At 42.2% G+C, this 21,468-nt stretch overlaps 3 protein-coding genes across 4 annotated transcripts; 1 reads left to right on the top strand and 2 right to left on the bottom strand.

The window, feature by feature from the left end:
- Positions 1-53: 53 nt before the first annotated feature.
- On the bottom strand, positions 54-8,726 carry LOC139567537 (diacylglycerol kinase epsilon-like). 2 transcript variants are annotated; one of them, XM_071388876.1, is made up of 11 exons: positions 8,275-8,726; positions 7,810-7,969; positions 7,343-7,462; positions 6,912-7,055; positions 6,158-6,315; positions 5,751-5,799; positions 5,143-5,256; positions 4,685-4,756; positions 4,296-4,423; positions 3,851-3,962; positions 54-3,482 (listed from the first exon to the last, which is right to left on the bottom strand). In XM_071388876.1, the coding sequence occupies exons 1-11, from the start codon at positions 8,724-8,726 to the stop codon at positions 3,264-3,266; spliced, it is 1,728 nt and encodes a 575-aa protein (XP_071244977.1). In that variant the 3' UTR covers positions 54-3,263. The 2 variants fall into 2 exon arrangements, with proteins under 2 accessions (XP_071244977.1, XP_071244978.1); XM_071388877.1 differs by having other exon boundaries at positions 3,341-3,482; positions 3,804-3,962.
- LOC139567538 (uncharacterized protein C17orf67 homolog) lies at positions 8,628-15,086 on the top strand. The gene is made up of 5 exons (XM_071388878.1): positions 8,628-8,739; positions 10,709-10,859; positions 13,960-14,048; positions 14,299-14,451; positions 14,756-15,086. Exons 2-4 carry the CDS (start codon positions 10,802-10,804, stop codon positions 14,413-14,415), a joined length of 264 nt encoding a protein of 87 aa, XP_071244979.1. The 5' UTR covers positions 8,628-8,739; positions 10,709-10,801; the 3' UTR covers positions 14,416-14,451; positions 14,756-15,086.
- A 1,853-nt stretch (positions 15,087-16,939) lies between these two features.
- LOC139567535 (chromobox protein homolog 8-like) lies at positions 16,940-20,706 on the bottom strand. Its single transcript, XM_071388872.1, has 5 exons — positions 20,540-20,706; positions 20,404-20,447; positions 20,116-20,181; positions 19,902-19,968; positions 16,940-18,657 (listed from the first exon to the last, which is right to left on the bottom strand). The coding sequence occupies exons 1-5, from the start codon at positions 20,606-20,608 to the stop codon at positions 17,788-17,790; spliced, it is 1,116 nt and encodes a 371-aa protein (XP_071244973.1). The 5' UTR covers positions 20,609-20,706; the 3' UTR covers positions 16,940-17,787.
- Between the last annotated feature and the right edge of the window lie 762 nt (positions 20,707-21,468).

Here is a 21,468-nt window from a genome sequence, read left to right as displayed (position 1 = left end):
AACAATTAAATAATATGTACTTATTAGAAAACAATGAAATTCAAAATTCATAATACATATGAAAATATTTATTATGGGTGTTTTCAAATTCTAATTTACATTGCTTATTACATTCAGTGAAATGTTCCGTTTCAACATCTGTAGTAGCAAATTCAGTAAAGCCAATTATTTTGATATTTGTCTCTGTTTTTAATTGCTTTAAAGTGATTAATTGTTTGCTTACAATAGTTTTACTTTATCCATCTCTCTATCCATCTTTTATTTTTAAATGGCCAGGAAGATGGTAGATTTCATACCATTAGATGGAGACTAAAATGGAGTCATATGCGTTCCATTACATTACATCAGTAAAGTGCTGTTATGACTTACTGGTTTCTTTGACACTTTCCACAGCAATCTTGTGCATTTATGTACAGTGGTTTGACTGCAAAAACTAAATGTGTAGCTAAATATATTTCCAAATATACTGTTCCTCATGGTACGCTGTAAATTTCACTCAAAACTTTACAGGAAAATGTATCAGCAATAGACTATCACACGGTCTCCTTCCATCGTTAAGTGTAGACATAAACTACCAAGACTAAGATTATCCATTACCATTCAATATCTGAAGACAATCTAGTTGAGAACAATCGGTGGCATACAGTACATGCTCTTCTCCAGCAACGCAGTTACATTTCTATAAAACCTTACAGCCAATAGAGTACCACAGTATGCGTCACAATACCCATAAAACCTAGCGGTCAAATCCCATAGGGGATTTTAGAAACACTTAAAATAAGGGTTGTGTTTCGTGTAGACTTACCCTGGCGTGATGTTTTAATAACCATGTAAATCTCTCTAGGAAAAGGTGACCTTTATAAATATATTTGCCTGTATTTACCCCCCCAAAATGAAATGTTAATTAGCTGTTAATGTGGCTATCATAAAGAACTACAAATGCCATGATCTGGACGAGACTGTCAAATTGAAGGACATGTAAGAATCTCTGGATTCATTTATCTAATTTTAGTTAAATGTAGTAATGAGTAAATTGGCAGAATATATTTAAATTGACAGTTCTGTGAACGGTCTTGTGCAAGTTTTAAACTGTTAGCAAAGGTGTCAGCTAGAGATGCCGTGCAGGAGCTTGCAGGGATTTGTAGTTTTGCATGTCTACTTTGACTCTAATTAGCATTTTCGAATCTGAGAGTAAATGGAGCTGAATATATTGATGTCACCTTGCCCGAGAGAGATTTACATGATTATCAAAACGTCACGCCTGGGTTAGCCTACAGGAAACACAGCTCTTAAGTGTTTTTAAAATAGCAAAAATGAATGGTGGAAAAACAATTGGAACCATTTCCCTATTTGACCACTAGGTTTTATGGGTATTATGATGCCTCCAGTGTGGGGCTCTATACCCCTTAAACTCAACTCTGGACTTTGAAGCCAGTTCAACTGCATTTTTTCATTGTTCCCCTCTAAATCAGGGACTGATTTAGACCTGGGACACCAGGTGTGTGCAATTCATTATCAGGTAGAACAGAAAACCAGCAAGCTCCGGACCTCGTTGGGTAAGAGTTGAATACCCCTGACCTATACAGTTTGAAATAAAATTTCTGTCCACAGTTAAGATGCTCAGACCTGTTCCTAGAACATTCAGGTTTGTTGTAAACACAGTAGAAGCGCAGATACACATAAAATGGGTGTCCTCAAGCAACGAGACGATTACCCAACGGCTTAACACACACAAAGGGAATGTAAGCACTTGTATATCACAAGCATTGGCATTATATTAATAACTATGGACCTCCGAAGCTTTAGATTAACATTGACAATCCTCCTGTTATACAGTTGATGCCAATAGTTGGCTCTGGCTTAATCTCTTAAGCACCGAGACTTTTAGGAGACGTTCCAGGTCATATTTTTTGCAGTCACGCTGCACAGATGATTAGGAGTGCTGATCTAGGATCACTTTTCCCTTATAGATCACAATGAATAAGATTATGTAGACGGTGGGGGGGGGGGCTGGTAACCTGGTGGAACCAATCTGATTGCTGTGTTAACCATTCTGTTCTACTGCACGTGATTTGAAATAGAATGGTGTGACTGCATAACAGACAACCTGGAACGCCACCTATAACTTTATATTATGGCTGTAACAAACCTTCTGATATCTCAACTTTGACCTCACTAAAATGACATAACAGCATGACATTATTCCTGAAAGGTGACGGAGATTCAGAAAAACCCCAATCACAGATCATTAAAACATTCAGTGGTAACAAACATTACGACAGTTGACACACCATAGAAATAGAATGGCTAGATGCTAATCTATTTCTATGTGACAAACATAGGGTGTCACCTAGCGGTTTGTCTAGTGCTAAGCAGCATGAAGACAAAGTGTTTGAAATAAACAATCTTTCCATAGTAGACAACAAACAAAATAGATACGGACAGAGTAATATCATAACCATACTTATGAACACTTTGAGCAGTCGGTTTTGAGGGACGGTACAATTCTAACTACGTCCTACGGAGTAATTCCTACAGTGCAACAAAGAAGTGCCCAACACAAAGAGAGGTCTAATCAAGAAAGGGACAAAATATTGCAAAAAAAAAAGTAGGAGTACGTTAACAGACTGAGTGGATTATCGTGGTAGACATTTTGTCTCCAAAAATGATCAAGGTCGAAATGATCAAACCTGTGAATAAATCCTTCATAAGCAACGGATATTTCACTAGGAATGGTTAACTAGGAGTCCTAATAAACTCATTTTAAGAAATATAGTCAAGTAACATTTTCTTAAGACTTAGTAACCACTAACTAGTGTCTGTCCAATACAGCACATTGGGGATTTGGCCAACATGGCAGTAACAGTGCATCATCATGAAATAGAGTAAACAAAACAAACGTTCAGCGATTGACTTGCTAATATAAATATATATTCTATCGTAGGAGTTGGAGTGTCGAGGTCAATGCTTCCTCCTGAGTCAGGGACACACAGGGTCCATGTTGGGAAACACTGCCAAACTATTAAAACTATAGAACTCTTATAACTATAGAACAAGGGATCAGTGCAAATATACAGCCCATCCTCCACTGAAACATCTCCCTCCCTCCCTTCCTTCCTTTACCACGAGGCGGGAATATGCCGGAGCTCTCACTTATATCATCATCTGGGGAGTGTGCAAGCGTGGCATTATGTCATCAGCATTTACTACAACGAACAAAGGAGGGGTATGGATGAAACATTGAGGTGGTGGAACTTGGGGGCTCAGGCACGAGCAGAGGCGGGACCTGCTGGCTTGGGAGAGTCATGGGGGGCGGAGCTCTCAGCCTCGGAGGTGCTGGATTCGTCGTCGTCGTCCGTCTGCTCGGCGCTGTGGTAGAGCATGAAGGCCTGGGTCTTGTGGGTGATGGTGATGGTGCACGGACCCTGGGCCCACGGCTCCCCGTCCACCTGCATTGGCATCCGGGACGTCTTCAGCACCAGCTACAGAGAGATAGGAAGGGAGGTGGTGAGAGATGGGCGGAGAAAAGCGAAGAAGGAAAGAGAGAAGGTTCATAAGAAAAAAAACTTTGGAAGAGCTGAACAGTGATGAGCAGAGTAAAAACTTATTTTAAGTACATTGACATTTACTGTACATGAACTAACCACTTTTAAAAAGACAAAACTAGCAAATGACCCCGTTACTTATAAAAGATGGCCATTCAAACCGGTACTGTATCTATTCAGCTAAGGTCAAAATGACAGAACCAGGAAGGACACACAGAATACACAAGTGTGTCCAGTACACCACTGCGGTCCTCTTACACTGTGGAGATAAACAGCAAGTGGTGGTGATGGTGCTGTAACCTCACCCTGACTGTGTGGGCCTGGCCCAGCCGCACCGGGTTGGCCATCTTGACTTGGATCTGAGCACAGTGGAAGGAGCCATACACACCCACCACCTCCAGCAGCCCGTCATCCAGCCTGGGAGAGAGGACAGGAGAAAGAAAACACTTAGAAAAGCTTTATAGAGCATTCATAAAGGCTTCATAAGGCCTAGATATATGCTTCACAAATCACCCTTTAGATCGAATGACATTAGCTTATGAATGATTTCTGAAGCATCTCTAAAAGGTCTAATATAGAGTATATGAAGGCTTCACAAAAAAGGACAATGTGATCTTGAGTTATGCTTTCAGTGATAATACACAAACAACTTTTCAATGGACATAGTCCGTCTGATGGTAGGGCTTTCGAAGCCTTTATTGTCTCCATTTCTGTATTGTCTAAAGTCCTGTGTGAGCCAGTGGTGCTCACCGCGTAGGAGGGTAGGGCTCGTCCCCCATGCCCTCCCACAGACGACAGCCTCCGCCCCAGTAGCCGATGTTACACACGATGATGCCCTCCAGACTGGGCAGGGCCACTCTCTCTCCATCCAACTCCAACTGTGGGAGCACACACACAATATTACTAACTTATAGGAGTATCCGCTAGTTCAAGGAGGCATCCAAGGATTATACAACGCACAAAGAATGCTTGAGTTCATTTTAAGTTTGTGACATTTACCAAGGCAACGGAACATTCTATTAAATTCTTCCAGAGGCATAGAGGTGAAAGAGTGCACAATAGACATGAGAGTCGTTCCCCGAGGCCACTGTGTGTGTCTGCCTGTGTGTTATTTGTGTGTGTCTTTGTGCACACCGTACCTCAATCCTCTTATCCAGGTCTTTGCATTCTTGAACTAAGCAATCTTTGGTGCCATACATGAAATATACAGCCTAGAAGGAAAGGCAACAGTTTGACCGTTATAAAAGGGGAAAGTAATATGGACAAAGGACACGCGTTATCAAAAGCAGGTCACGTTTGAACGAATTCAAATATTTATTACATTTTCACCCAAATAACCACTCCTAGACTATTCTGAATCAGCCATTTATAGAACAACTAACCACATAATTAATATTCAGTAAGTAAAAGCATTTCCAAATGCATTTGACTAAGAGAGAAAAGTAGCATTAAAGAATTCTTTCCAAATTGATGTGTCGACCATTACACTCAAGCAACCACTCTGTATATTTCCTCTCATACTGTATGTAAATTCAACCACGTGAAGACATTTGCATATGTTTGTGAATATTTTCAGACGCGTCTTTGGCCGACTGACCTTGTTGATGATGCGGCTGGAGAAGAAGGAGGGAGTCTTCTCACGGTGGGTGTGGAAGTTGAGCGCCATCAGGGCATCCGGGCCCACTGAGAAATAGTTATTCATGGACAGGACCTGATGAGAATAGGACACACGAGTTAGGAGGTCCTTTAGTGAGCAAATGAAGGGTATAAACAGTGAATAATCAATCACGTAGGCTATTCCAGTAAGCAGGATTATTAAGTTAACCAGCTAACGTTTGATAAACAACCATAGAACTTGTTTTTCTGGTTAATTAAAAAACGCTGAATTTGTATTTTGGTTGTTGTTTGTCGAGTCAATTATACCTCGTCAATTTTAAGTCCTTTTTCATAAAAATAAGTTGTTTCAAGCAATTTTGGACAGTTAGCTGGTTTACTCATTGATACAGCTTTCTGGAACAGCCCCATGATCGCAATGGATCACTTGGTTGCAGCATGGTTCTGGCAGTGGCAACACCAGAGTTATAGATGTGATTCCTGTATGGTCCACACACCGAATATAGTATGTGTTGCTGAATTATATCAACATGCAAGGCAAATGGACAAGATCAAAAGAGGCTAGCTTAGAGAGGGTGAAATGCAACTCACCTTTGGCTTACGAAAGTAGAGCCCCTTTGAGGCTACCTGAACTTTCCACCTGTTAGGACATGTGGAGATAAAAATGTCATACTGGATCATTTACAACCATGTTACAACACAAATGGAACTAGGGATATTGAGCTCTGCAGCATTAGCACAGAAGGCTACGTTACATGAACTTCGTAGCATTAGCACAGCAGGCTACATGACTTGAGCTTCGTAGCATTAGCACTGCAGGCCACATTATTTAAGCTTCGTAGCATTAGCACAGCAGGCTACATGACTTGAGCTTCGTAGCATTAGCACAGCAGGCTACATGACTTGAGCTTCGTAGCATTAGCACTGCAGGCCACATTACTTAAGCTTCGTAGCATTAGCACAGCAGGCTACATTACTTCCTCTGGCTCGCCACTGACCTGTCCATCTTGACCACCTCTGCTTCGAGGACGTTCCGGAGCACCTGCTCCACAGGGATCTCCCCGGCGTAGCCAGACCCCCAGCCCAGGGAGTTGGACAGGTCGTTCCCCGTACCCAGGGGCAGGATCATCACCCTGGGGATGAACTGATCTTGGCCCTGGAGACCAATACACACATGTGAAACAGACATCATGGTGCTGCTAAAATATCTTCCTCCGCTGTGTCCCCATAACGGGATCAAACCAGTGATCCTATTTCGCCTCCATGGCCTATTTATTGCCTTACCTCCCAACTCTTCTACATTTGCACACTCTGTACATAGATTTTTCTATTGTGTTCTTGACTGTACGTTTGTTTATGTGTAACTCTCAGTTTTTGTCGCACTGCTTTGCTTTATCTTGCCCAGGTCGTAGTTGTAAATGAAAACTTGTTCTCAACTGGCCTACCTGGTTAAATAAAGGTAAATAAATAAATAAAAATCCTCTGCTCACAAACACACGTGACCGCTCCCCTTCACAACGTACCAACCGTTTGAGCTATCAAAAAATATCTAATGCGAGATAGCTCCATCGGAAACATTTCAAGCTAGCTGAAAATGTTAAAACAGGCACGCCATCTACAGACGTCTTATTCAACAACAACAGTAGGTACGACGGTCTGGCATAGAGCTGCACGACTCTCATCTGCTCCTGCCACTGTCATGTTACACACACACACACACACACACACACACACACACACACACAGCTTTACCTTGAGCTTCATGGTGTCGATGGCATCCAGCACCCAGCCCACAGTTCCGTCCCCCCCACACACCAGCACCCTAACACTGCCTGGAGGCAGCAGGGTGCACAGCTGCAGGGCCTTGGAGGGAGGCAGCTCCGACAGGTCAAACACCTGAGAGAGGAGGGGAGGAGAAAGGAAAGGAGGCGAGTAGAGGAGAGAGGAAAGGAGAGGAGAGAAGAAAGGAGAGGATAGCAGACAGAAAAGGGATGATATGGGAGGAAACAAAGTGGAAAAGGTGGACGGGAGGGAGATGTTTATGCATCCCACCATCACCGCACCACCTCCACAATCACTTTAACTCGAAAGATTGCCTACTGTGCACCAGTTCAATTTGACCTAGACATCTTAATAATTCCATAATATGCTCCTACAGGATGCTACACAGAGGACTGACTGACCTGGACAGGGTTGAGGATGGTGCGGAACTCTCCAAGCAGAGCCTCCCCCATGTTGTTCCCACTGCGAGTGTTGGCCAGGACCAGCACTGGAGTCCAGCTGCTCCCGCAGGCAGACGCCAGCTAGACACACAGTTAAATTTGTTTAATTTAACCTTTATTTAACTAGGCAAGTCAGTTACGAACAAATTCTTATTTACAATGACGGCCTACCGGGGAACAGTGGGTTAACTGCCTTGTTCAGGGGCAGAACGACAGATTTGTACCTTGTCAGCTCAGGGATTCGATCCAGCAACCTTTCAGTTAAAATTAAAGTAAACGAAACCTGTTTCAAGCCACAGCCCAGTCTTCTAACCTGACTCAAGAGGGACTGGTAGTCGCTAGTAATGCAACCAAACAGTCGGTCCCGATCCACCATTCGGGACACCCTAACCCCAGACACTGACCCCTCCCTGGGTGTGACCTATGACCTTGCTGTACTCATCGGGGTGCCTGCGGCGGAGCTTGTTGACTTGGTGGAGGTAGTGAGGGGGGATGATGAGGCTGCGGAACTCGCCCAGCTCACAACGCTCCCCGTCCGGCAGGCTGGCCTTGCAGTCGTCGTGCACCATTGTCTGACACCACACACACCTGCCAAGGGACAAACACACACCCATCAGTGGATCAAGTACAATTTATGTGGAGCTCACTGTAATGTCAAGGCAAAAGGTGGACAGAGAGCTGGTTAAGAATTGTACGTGAAAGGAAAAGGACATGATATTAATTCCTGTCAATTTGTAAATAAAGCAATTTGAACTTCCCCATGATTTTTGTCTGGTTTCGTGCCAAAACCAGACAAGAGTTAACGCCTTCGCATCCCGCTGGGCTTCACTTTGGTTAATGTGGCAGACATTAACTCACACACAAACGACAGCCTAGAAGCAAAATAATATTACCTAAAGTCACACAGCTTCGGTTGGTTCCCACATTGCTCCTTGCAGACCGCACAGACACTGCAGAGAGGGACGTTTCCCCGGACCCAGCGGTGCTCTAGTGTCCCATCCGTTTGGGACGGAGCCATAATCTCTTTGCAAACAAGGCTCCGGTCGGCCCGACGCAGGCATGTCTCGTCGGCGCACACTCCGCAGCAGTCGCAGAACGCCCCTTGTAGAATGTGTTGTTGGCATACACAGCAGTAGATGGGCTTGTTGAACAGGTCGGTGCAGTGCCAACCGTGCTTGCTCTTGCGGAAGAAGTCTTTCATGTGTATTTTCCGTTTGGAGCGTTGGACACTGCACCACAATGTTATGATCACGGGCACTACGACAGCGAGAGAGGTCCAAAACAGGAGTGTCCACTCTTCCCGTGACGATTGGTCACGGTTTCCCTCGTCCCCCTCCATAGACATCCGAGGAAGAGTGGTTGGTATTAACGTGAATAAACTAATCAAATCATAGAATATCACGAGAATTCACCGATATAAACATTGTGCGCAGGGCGCGCGCATCATGATGTCCATGCAATAGCTACGAGAAAATGACAACCTTCTCGTGTTGCGAAATAACGCACAAAATAAGGCTCGAGCGAGATTGTAATCAATGACTGCCGTGATTTTTTGTGTACAAAAGACGTAGCTAGACGACGACCACCAACATTTGAATGATTAGCTTACTGTTGTTGTTATCAGAAGCTATGCTAGATATAGTTACTGGGCACCTGATGTGCTCCTCACCTCTCCAGCAATGACTACATTAAAAGCTAATAATCCATAGACTGTAAAAAAATAATAATAATTAAACACCGAAACGCATGCACAGGCATTTATAATATTAAAGGTTGCATTGACGTGACAGCTTCATTAATATATCAATAACACGACTAAACAATAGATTCGTCGATAAAACATATGTCCAATTGCAAACAGTGGCCTTCCCACCTAATCGCAGTGTTCAAGCGCGTTAAAATCGTGTTGTATCATGGGTACATTTTGACTGACTGATCTGCAAACAATATTGAGCAGTTATTTACATAGAGATAGATATAGGACTCAAATTTGTATCTGTGCTATTATAGCGTCTGTGACAACATGGGCAGCGCCATTGAGGCTATCTCCATTTTGAAGTAGTCCATTTTCTTCTTCCCGATTGGCTGATCCCCCCTGATGACCCGGTTGGACATAACTCCAAAAGGGTCACTAGGAGGGATGAGCCAATTAAATCCCACCCACTTGACTACATTAAAATGGTGGAAGCCCTCAATGGCGCTGCCCATGCTAATAGCTCTTTGGCCACTAGAGGCCTCTATCATTCTCTATGGTTATTTATGATGCAATGTGATTTGTAGATCAGTCCGTATCGAGTCGTCTGTAAAGCGGGCTGCAATGTCGAACGCGCCGATTATTAATAGTGTCGTCCGTTTTAATTGGCCAATATGCTAACGTAAACCATGACGTACGTTTTTACGTAGTGCTCAGCTGACTCTGGCAACTGAATAACAAAGACAGTTTGTTGAGGGGAAAGATTTACAGTGAAAGATTTTTTGATTTAGAGCTTTTTGTTCAGTATATTAAAATAGTATTACTAACATTTGCCTTAAAGGCATCAAGACACATCTACATAAAATATTTATATTATAAACGCAGACAGAGCTTCACATTCACTGATAGTCCTATAGGATGTTCTTAAATCTTAAAATGTAGGAAAAGCAGACACGTTATTTGGGCATTTCTACATGATGATAGAAAGAAGTTGAACAATAACTTTATTACATTACATTTGGCTGGAATGACTGTTAAAAACTAGGTAAACTGTCAAAAAATCTTGCAATCCAAACAGTGATAAGGCCAAAACACTATTTTCACGGCACTTCGATACTGAAGCAGGTTTGGATAATTTACGAAGGAGGTTAGGATACTGAGGTTAAGGTTGGGAACGGGTTATGGTTAGCGAAAATGCTATCCTAACCTGCTACGGAAATCACTTTGTATTGAAGGCACATGGCCTAGTTTCCGAAAAACCAAGGACAAAACAGAAAACAGCCTTTAAAAAAACACTGCCTTGCGAAAAACACATCCATTAATCCTTGACAAGTTATCTCTGTATAAAATGAGTTTTGCGCGCCATCTAGTGGATACAATCAGCATTGCAAATTTGAAATCATGACGCTAAAACTGCAACTGGATACAGATGTAATTCATGCTAGAAGAAAAATATATTTGAGTACGGTATCAAAGTTCAAACTGATGAAAAACAAGAACATTGCATGCTATAATCACCACCAAATAAATATACAAATAAATACATGTCTCATGCCAGAACAGCAGGCACAGTGACACTCAACAGATGTTTTCACAGTTATGTGACCCAGTTTTGTAATATTTGGATTGGGGAGGTGATCGGTGACGTAGAGGAGAATTTACCCCCTCATCTCCTACGGACTGGGGTCTCAGTGCAGAAGTAGCCGGGCAGGTGAGCTGAGACCAAGATGAAGAAGTTTGTGGCATTTTCCCTCTGTCTGGTCCTCTTGACCATCTACACAGCAGGTAGGCTCATTTTGAAGAGGTAAAATGCCTTTAGAAAAATGTATTCATTAACCTATTGGTGGCTTGTGAGTCTTTTAGAGGTCTCTGATAAAAGTTTATTTTTGCATTTGTCCCTCAGTTTTAATGCAATAGAAATGTTGTTTTAAGAAAATATGAATATGCAGTTGTTATGTAGTAATTAATGCTGTGATTTATATGCTCAAATAATTACATGCATAAAGAAAAGTAATTACTGCATAATTAAACTCACAAAATAAAAATGCAATTCAGTCGTGCACAGAAAAGCAAATATTGCGTTGCGTCATTGTAACTAGTAAATATTCAACTAAATACATTTCTGTGAAGATATTGCATGAAAATATGAAAATAAGCTAAACAAATAATTGTTGATGTAAAACCAAACAAATATGACATAATTGTTTTAACTGCATGCACATAGCTCATTTAAATACTGTATTGATATGCCCCCTATTACAATATCATGTACTTCCGTTTTATTAAGCTCTTATCAATGCAGTTTCAAAATCATCGCAATGAGCCCTGGGTGGTGCTTTGCCACGTCGCTCTGTGTGCCTGGCGCTGTTGACAGAGCCAGCCAGGTTCATTTTAATACCCCCTCGCAGGTTGGCCTTTGGGGGTCACGTGCTCCATGGGCTAGCCTGGCTCTCTGGAGAGTGGGGGAAATGAATGGGTACTTTGTTGCTCCACCAAAAAACAGCCTCCTAATGATATTCTGCTGCTGCTGGGGGACAGACAGAGACAGAACTCTATGAGACTAGGGCTGCATCTCAAATGACACCATATTCCCTATATAGTGCACTACTTTTGACCAGGGCCCAGTGCACTATATAGGGAATAGGGTGCCATTTGGGATGTAGATAAGGGGCTGTTGATCTGCATCCTCAGCCTGGTACATTAGAGAGTACACGGCTCAACATGTACTAGCCAAACAAACAGCAGCTTCTCCCCTATATCCTGCACACGCTGGGTGTGGGATGAGGGGGTTGTTGTTGACTGTTCGAAATCTAATGCAAGTTTTTTTCTTCCTGTTTAATGGCTGCAATTGAAATGGCAAGTCTGGAAATGTAGGTTAATGTTGTGTTTTGAGTTATAAAAGTCAAGAGCAACCAGATAGATACAGGAGGAAAGAGTGGGTGACAAATAATGACTGATTTCAGGAAAATGCCAAGAATATTGTTTTTGGTATATTGTGCACAAAGTACCCTATGTCACTGATGGTTGCAATATTTTCGTTTGAGATAGATGTAGCCAAATGAAGGTTGACGCTCATTGTCATGAATCTTGCCCTGGAGGCAGAACTGAGCAATTTTCTGCTAGATGGGCCAGCTGCTAAGTCAAAATTGGCTTTAAAGTTAGGGTTAGCGGTGTGGTTAAGGTTATGGTTAAGGTTATGTTTAAAATCCAATTTTGGGGGGTATTTGGAATTTATTAGGATCCCCATTAGCCGCTGTAAAAGCATCAGCTACTCTTCCTGGGGTCCACATGAAACATGACATTATACATAGTACAGAACATTATTCGTCAAGGACTGAAATACATACATTTAAAATGTCACACATAGCCTACATACAGTGCCTTTCGAAAGTATTCAGACCCCTTGACTTTTTCCACATCCAGAGATGTTTGATCGGGTTCAAGTCCGGGCTCTGGCTGGGCCACTCAAGGACATTCAGAGACTTGTCCCGAAGCCATTTCTGCGTTGTCTTGGCTGTGTGCTTATGGTTGTTGTCCTGTTGGAAGGCGAACCTTCGGAGTCTGAGGAACTGAGCACTCTGGAGCAGGTTTTCATCAAGGATCTCTCTGTACTTTTCTCCGTTCATCTATGCCTCGATCCTGACTATTTTCCCAGTCCCTGCCGCTGAAAAACATCTCCACAGCATGATGCTGCCACCACCATGCTTCCCCGTAGGGATGGTGCCAGGTTTTCTCCAGACGTGATGCTTGGCATTCAGGCAAAAGAGTTCAATCTTGGTTTCATCAGACCAGAGAATCTTGTTTCTCATGGTCTGAGAGTCTTTAGGTGCCTTTTGGCAAACTCCAAGCGGGCTGTCTTGTGCCTTTTACTAAGGAGTACATTTTTTGGTACCCTTCCCCAGATCTGTGCCTCGACACAATCCTGTCTCTGAGCTCTAGGGACAATTCCTTCGACCTCATGGCTTGGTTTTTGCTCTGACAACTGTGAGACATTATATAGACAAACATTTCTAAAAACGTGTTTTTGCTTTGTCATTATGTGGTATGGTGTGTAGATTGCTGTGGAAAAAAAATATTTGATCAACTTTAGAATAAGGCTGTAACGTAACAAAATGTGGAAAAAGTCAAGGGGTCTGAAAACTTTCTGAATGCACTGTTTCAGTACATACACACAATATCTAGGTCTAATAAATAGTACAGTGCAAAATACAATACAATATATATAAAATGACTGTGTCGATTCACAGTTCCCTTTGTGCAGTAAGGAGTCCTTTTATCAATTTTTTAAAACGGGTTTATTGCCAGCTTGAGTTGCCTGGGGTGGCAGAGAGATCCATGTAGTCATGGCTCTATTTAATACTGTGTGTTTCCCAGCCTCTGTTCTGGACCTGGGGACTGTGAAGAGACCTCTGGTTGCATGACTAGTGTTGTACCAATGGGTGTTCGAACTGTGTGCCAACTGCTTGAACAGACAGCTCAGTACCTTCAACACATCAATATCTCGCACAAAGACCAATAGTGATGCAGTCAATCTCTCCTCAACTTTGAGCCAGGAGAGACTGACATGCATGATACTGACACTTTCCCTCCGTGTACATCTAAGTGCGATACGTGCTACTTTGTTCTGGACCAACTGCAATTTACCTTTGTCCTTCTTTGCCGCACATCACCACACACCTGGGCAGTAGTCCAGGTGCGACAAAACTATGACTTTGTATGACTTTGTGGCTCTGCCAGCTAGTGACCACTTTGCAGAGCTGCCTCCAGGGCAAAACGTATGACAATAAATGCCAACCTGCGTAGGCAAACAGTGATGCTGCACAGGCAGCTCTATGAAAACGAAGGGATATGGATGTCTTGAAATGCTTTCTCTCTCTATCGCCAGATGCAAACCCAATCATCAAAGAGAGCTATGCTAAGCAACTTCTGCGGACCAAGAGGCAGAAGCCCGGCCACCCCGATGAGCCAATGAGGGTAAAGTTCAAAGTGGAAAGGGCACAATTCGAAACCTGCAGCGGTGTGCTCATCCTTCTAAGAATCCATAAAAAATAGTTCACTTAACGGTTACCCTGTAATTTCTTCTGTTTTGATATGATAATGAGAGCTGCTTATGGCTTGATAAATGAACGTCTCTCTCTCTCCCCCTCTCCCTCTCCCTCTCCCTCTCCCTCTCCCTCTCCCTCTCCCTCTCCCTCTCCCTCTCCCTCTCCCTCTCCCTGTACAGGAGCACTTGCTCCACATGCAGGTTCTGGATCAGAGGGCCCAGGAGACCAACCTGGAACACTGGCTGAACCCCCACTGCTACCCCCGCTGTGACAGGAACTACGGACACCCTGTCTAACCCTCAGTGACCTCGCCTTGACTCCTCACAGCCCAGGTCACTGTCTGTTCGGCACAACCATAAAACATGCCTGCTTGGGTCCCCCGAGTCATGTTCAGTAGGGAACAGAGTAGCAAAATGCTGTGTAACAAAAAAAGTACTAGAAAGTACATAATATCACTACATTTCGGACAATATTCTGTTTCCTGCCTATTGAACACAATGTACATCACCCATAATTAGCCTATAGGATGAAGTTGCCTTTTGACGCTGATCAGTTTTGTATTTCCCTCCTGATTGGTTATAGTTAGAATTGGGATTAGGGTAAACTGATTCTAGATACATTTTTTTTTGTCTACAGGAGAACAACTTGTGGCGGAGGGCGCTGACGGCAAGAATGATGTCGACAATGACGATGATGATATGAGGGTGAAGCTCGGAGTGTAACTCTATCACATGCATTTCATGATGAAGCCTCAGCAGGGAACATTAGTGTCCATCAGTAGAGATGTCCACAGCTTATTCCAGCAACATTAGCGTATAGGAAATGTATTAAATGATGTTAACATCATAGAGGATACATGATCCGTTTATATGTTGATACAGTTATGAGACATTATACATTGTATTATGTAAAACAATGTTTAAATAACAATAATTGAATAAATAATCTAATCAAATTTAAAAAATGCTGGAAACGTGGTGTGTTTTTCTTTCTTCAGTTTTGAAGCAGGACTTCAGTTGGACTTCTTTAGATAAAATAAAAACTAAGAAAGAGGAACTGTGAACTGGTCATGTGGGTTGACCCCGCTGCTGACCCGGGGTTACTATCGTAGTTTACTGATGTTTGGGCAATTTAAGACAGTGCCCTTCCCTCGAGTTCACTGTGTGACTCTGCACTGTGCTGTTACTTTCTCGCGCAGGAGGCTCTACAGATGAACGGCATGCTATTGACCACAATGAATAACAACTTGTGAAAGGAAAGAGGGGAATTATTTGATACAAAGTATTCAACGCTTTATCGCAGCTAAACTGAATAACCCGGAGCACTAGGCTAAATCCTACGCAGTTTTGGACGTGTGAAGGGAGTAAATATATCCAGACAATAACAAATCCAGTTATTCTCCGAAGTGAATGTCGTACACATTATTTTTAACATTGCGTAATATATCATTAAGCTGATAATATATATGGCGGTATGCGACTGAACCCGCACACATTTTACCCGCAATTTAAGAAATGTGCTATTGATGTTTAGGCTGGTTGATTGTCAAAAATATCGAACAATTATTGATGCATTTGGTCAAATTTGTTGGAAACTTTTATTTTATTGTATTATGTCCCCATGATTCAATGACAACATCTAACACCCGACGAGTGTTTCATCTGGAGAAATTGCACTGTAGCCTATCAATAGTCAGACTGTTCAATTACTATCTGCATGTGGCATGCGAGCATCATCGAATGATTCTGCAAAACGAATGCACGGATGGGCGTACAAATAGGCCACTGGAACCAACCAAGTCAAATCAACAGAGTAAGCGCGCAACAGTCATGCAAATTGATCATACAATTAAGCCATCGCCTATACAGAAATGACCAGTCTTTTGTCAGGCAGATGCATTCCTGTCAGACGTAAGGGTAATAGCAGGTTATAACACATTATATATTTCGTAGGCAATCTATTATAGTTCTGATGACATGTTTGGTAACACAGGCCTACCTACCTTGTGACCCCACACAACCAGCGTGTCCATTCCGCAGATACCGATGGGCGCTCGATTGCATTGGTTTACGATTTGAGAAAAGTTGAAGGCCAATATCATTTTGCAAAAGTACAATTAAAATCTTCCTGTAGGCCCAATGTCAACCACTTAAAATAATTGTAGGCTGCGATTTTTTTCTGTGGAAAGCTTACAGGACGACCTCTGAGGACAGCACAATTACATTTAAATAGAATTCAATAAAAAAAAACTCTTATTAAAATGCTTTATCAGCTGTCTCTGAGTCCCAACTACCCTATTCGTTTAGCAATCTTTGTCATTTTAATAAAAATAAGACAGTGAAGTTAGTATTGTATTTTTAATGAACGCAGATAGGGCTATAGATTTGAGTTGCGTCCTGATTTGTTTTGGAACTATCTGAATCATTACAAAATATATAAATCAAGGTCTAGGCCTTTGTGGACCGTTGCCAAAACACACTAATCTCAATGAAAAATAGGACCTATTTCTCTGCTATAATTGACACTACCATATTGGTAAGAAAATGTCATTACGAACCACGGCAAAGCCTATTCCTGCAGTTGGCCTATAAATCAGAAATATGGTCAAAGTTATTCTTTACACTATTTGAAATTAAGACAACGGAAACATGCAAACTAAAGCAACTTCTTAAATAAAAAAATCCCATGTCACCAAAAGATCTCTGAAACCTGTAATTCCATTAAAGCACATCTTCAATTACCATCAGTTCTTTTCACAGCCAAGGCAAACCATGAATCTGAAAATCGGAAGGAAGAAATCATGACAACCGGAAACAGAGACAATATCAACGAGTTTACTGGAAAGCATCTCAAAAGCAAACTGTGACATCAGGTTGTGATCATCCTGTTACAATGAAAGCACTTCATGTACATGTCCAACACAGATGTCAACAGAAAGACCGTATGTATAATATGTCAATATACGTTCTTCGACCAAAGACGGCGTCATAAACATCAAGCACCTTTCCCATTTTTATTAACAGCTTATCAAATCTGGAAACAAGACCCGACATCTGCTGGCCTATAGCATTGTAAAGGCTCTATAGACTCTTATAGAGGACATGTAGGTCAACAAGACATAGATTTGATTCACTTTTTATTAAACCTTCCAAAAAAGTGCTTGATAAACGTTTGAAATGAATAGGGTAGAGCTACAGTTCACACTATAAATGGCCTAGGATTTCCCCATATTTATTTGTTCGTCATTGGACATGTGAAATCGAATGACAAATGCGCCCACATTATACCTCTAACATTTAAAAAGGTACTAGCTTGACATAAATATAGCCTGTCTGACAACGTATACTGTTAGTTCAAAAGTGGATCGTTGAAAACTGAAAGCTATTTGTAAACAAGTAAATGCTGTACACAAGGCATGCAACTCTTTCAAATAGCCTATGGGTGGTGATTAGCTTCAATGGACTTCCTTTATTTTGGTCGTTACTTTTAATAGACTTCCAACTATATTATATTTATACACATCTGCACATACAATCCTGCAATTTTCTTTTATACATTACATAAAAAATCTGACTGATAAATGACACTATAAAGTCTGGACTTTTCCAAATAATTTGATAGAAGATTGACAGAGAGAGACAGCTGAAGACACTTAAAATCAGAGCCAATCATCTTTTATCTTTGAAGAATCCTTGATCTGTGCTACTCTCCCGGATAGTCACTGTCAAAAAGTTTGTGGTCACATCAGTCACCAGAACCTTCTCCGCGTTGTTCATGCAAGGCTTCCAAGTCACTTCGTCTGTTTGGCCCAGGATCCGTGACACAGGGATTTTGGCGATGAGTGAAGGCTTCCCCCTCTGTGGAAGCTCTTCGCTGGGTTGATGCACATTCTTTTTGGATAGGTGCTTTAGGTGTGGAGGGGATAAGTAATTTGAGGGGCATTCTTTAGTCCTGCAGGCCTGGGAGTCAGAGCCTATTCTGTGTGAGTGCAACAAGCCCCTATCTGGGCCGTAGTGCTGCTGTGTGCTCCCACTAGCCACGGGCCTCATCTGCTTGTGGGGATAACCACCCAGCTCCACCTGGTGCCTGTGGGCTAGTTTAATCCCCCTCATCTCAGACCCCCTCTCTTCACCACCAGACAGGCCCAGCTTGGCAAGTTTGAGTGGGCCGTATATCGCCTGCTCCTCTGCCCTCCTCTTGTGGGGCTCTGTGGCGGCAGAAGTAGCATTGAAGGGATTGTCCTTAAATCGCAGCTTGGGTTTGGGCCCTCTCTTCTTGGGGACAATCACAAAGCCATCGGGGCCTGGGGGCCTCTGGAGGACTGGTTGACGGTGCTCTCGGACTGGTTCTGGAGGCCTGACCCGCACACTCTCACCCCTGTTGACGGTGCTGGGTGGAAAGATGGTGGGGACCACGGCCCTCAGCCCCTCTCGGGCTCTGGGGGTGATGACAGGCTCTGGGGTCGGGTAGGTGACGCGTATCCCCCGGACCGCATCGCTCCTGAACTCGTATGATTTGGCTTTAGCTTTAGCTTGAGCCTAAATGGGGAAGGAAACCAGAGAATAACCACTTTTGAATTGGGGAAAATCTTATCAACAACAAAGATGGAAAATTGAAAGTAGGCTATTGCTGATGGCAATATGGGCAATGTTTCTCCACTGCTCCAATTTCAGTGGGTATAATGTTCTCTTTCATAAGGACAGATTTAAAATGCCAGTTGAGGATACTCTTTATTTGTCATTATAGATATATAATACGAGTATGCCAGCAGCTTTATAATGGCTTAATAAATAATGTGCACTTGCAATTAGCAAAACAATGTTATAACAAAGAGTATAATTGTAACAATACATGTATACAATTATAAATGAAGACAGTAGACAAAAGACAAAATCTTCACTTGGCATAATATCCCCTGAAGAATTTACATGCTACATCAGTTTGTTAGCATTTTTACATTTTCACAATAATTACTTGTTATAAATGTCTTTTCAGCTCAGTTTGAAAACAGCTATTTACAGGCCTGGGTGAGAACCTGCACTCTAAATAAGATGCTGGTATTAAGTCATTTTCATAGTCGGCTCTCGGTAAAGCCTGGTGCATTCGTTTGATGACGTCTTCAGAGTTTAAGATTTTATTCAAAACCAATCTCATACAAACGTTTGGTATTAGCTATAACGATTGCTTTACTTATTATTACACGTCAAAACGTAATAACTTTTAACCGTGCCGAATAATCGATGCACGCCTGAATAGATGAACCCTCGCTTTTATAAGCACATTTTATGTGCCACACGTGTAGGCCTACATTGAGTTCATTTCGAAATATAAACAATTAACCTGGCATGTTTATTGATCAATTTGGCTACATGTCAATCCAAAACAATTTACCATGATTGGGTTCAATTAGGGTAAAACAAAAATCGAGGTCCATTAGCACCAGCTTAACTAACTAATTTCCCTAAATACACATTCACACCTCCACAAATACACATCCAGCACTAAATATGATTTTGCCTTAATACCAGTACACAAAAGGTGATTCTCATGGGAAAACGTGACATGTGGATCCTTCAAACTTGCACATTCACGTGTCAGTGCAACAACAGATATTTATTAATTAACCAGATGAAGACCCTGTGGATACATAGTGGGTGGAGACTGGTATGTTTACATGCCACATGCTAGAAATCGTGTCCAATCATGCAGCCATAAATTCAGTAGATTTCATTGCGTGTTGGATGGATTATTTTCAACAATGCATGCATATCAACATAGCTACCTTTAACAGGAATGTCTTCGGTTTCGGGCCTCTCTTTTTGGGCCCAAAGAGTTCCCTTTCGCGCTCTCTGAAACAGCAAGACACCCATTTTGAGTATCAAGAGAGCGAAGTGCAATAGGCGACTTGCGTGACGGATGCATTTTATTTTGCTGTGCCGCTAACATTGCATGCAATGAATGTACAACATGAACAGGCCCATATCCATACAATTTACCTCTCTTCGAAAGCGACGAAGAGGCGGGAGTCCAAGATATTTTCCTCCGGTTCCCAAGTGCTGAATCTATGGAGAAAAATACAATTGACAGGGGTTAGTTTTCCACCACATTGGGAAAGCAAGCATAGATACGGGCTAACGTTAGCTAGCTTGCTAACACTGCAAGCGTGCTGCGCTGACTTTGTCACTAGCATATGGCACCTAGCTAGCAAGCGAACGCTACAGCTAGCAGCCAGCAACATCCATGTAGAAGCAAGGTTCTCTAGCATTAAATTCAACGCAACTTACTTCGGTGACCAGCCCTTCCATTTCACAAGGTATTCCATTCGACCCTGCGTGTCATCAGAAATATAGAAAAGAACGCTTCGTTATGGAACAGCAGTCAAAATAGATTATGCAAGTTAGGAAAATGTGTTTCACATACTCTCCTTATTCGGCGTTTGATGATAGATTCGGCTGCGAAAACCCGTTCCCCAACTGCAGACAGCTCCATGTTTACTTCAATCCAGCTACCGTTAACTAAAGCTTGGTGGTGAACGCTAGATATTTTTCTCCGCTGTCTCGCAGAGTGAATTCCAGACAGCCCATAATACTCCTGCACAGAAAAGACGTCATCAAAGAAATCATGCGTTGCCTAGGAACCGCAGTCAGTGGAACCATTTAGAGAAAGCCCATTGGGTTAGCCGTTGCTACGTACCCGCGGTTGCTAGGTGAGTAGGAGGAGCGTCCACTTCTGAAAATTCTTGAGGGGAAAATGGTGGCTTTAGCGCGGTGGATCAATTACTCGGATTATTCGGTCTTTAAAAACATATGTCGCCAGATATTAAACGCAGAACATGTGCAGAATGAAAATAAATGAACAATGGGAGCAACGTTCCTCAAATGTAATACGCCAAAGAGGTGAAGGAAAGCAGATTGGATGTGTGCACATTTCAGTTATCAGCTGATCTGTCATACAATATTTCAGTGTTAAAGTGCTCTTAATCAATAGCCTAAAGTCATGGTAAGGTAAATTGTATGAGGAGACTAGGAGACAATATAGGCCTAAAGGAAATGTCCTATGTCTAAATAGAACATAGGCTATAGATCACATTCATGTGCAATAGTTTATCCTAGTTCTCTTGATCCCTACAGCGTCATGTACGCTTGTTTATTCCATGTGTAACTCTGTGTTGTTGTTTGTGTCGCACCGCTTTGCTTTATCTTGGCCAGGTCTCAGTTGTAAATGAGAACTTGTTCTCAACTAGCTTACCTGGTTAAATAAAGGTGAAATAAATACAAAATAAAATACAAATGGCTGTTTTAGTTTTGTATTTATTTCTCTTGAAATAAATGGTGTCAATTATAGTCTCC

This window comes from Salvelinus alpinus, chromosome 2, assembly GCF_045679555.1.
Source record: "Salvelinus alpinus chromosome 2, SLU_Salpinus.1, whole genome shotgun sequence".
Lineage (NCBI taxonomy): Eukaryota > Metazoa > Chordata > Actinopteri > Salmoniformes > Salmonidae > Salvelinus > Salvelinus alpinus.
Note: the sequence above shows the minus strand (reverse complement) of the source record. Positions and strands in the feature narration are given on the sequence as shown.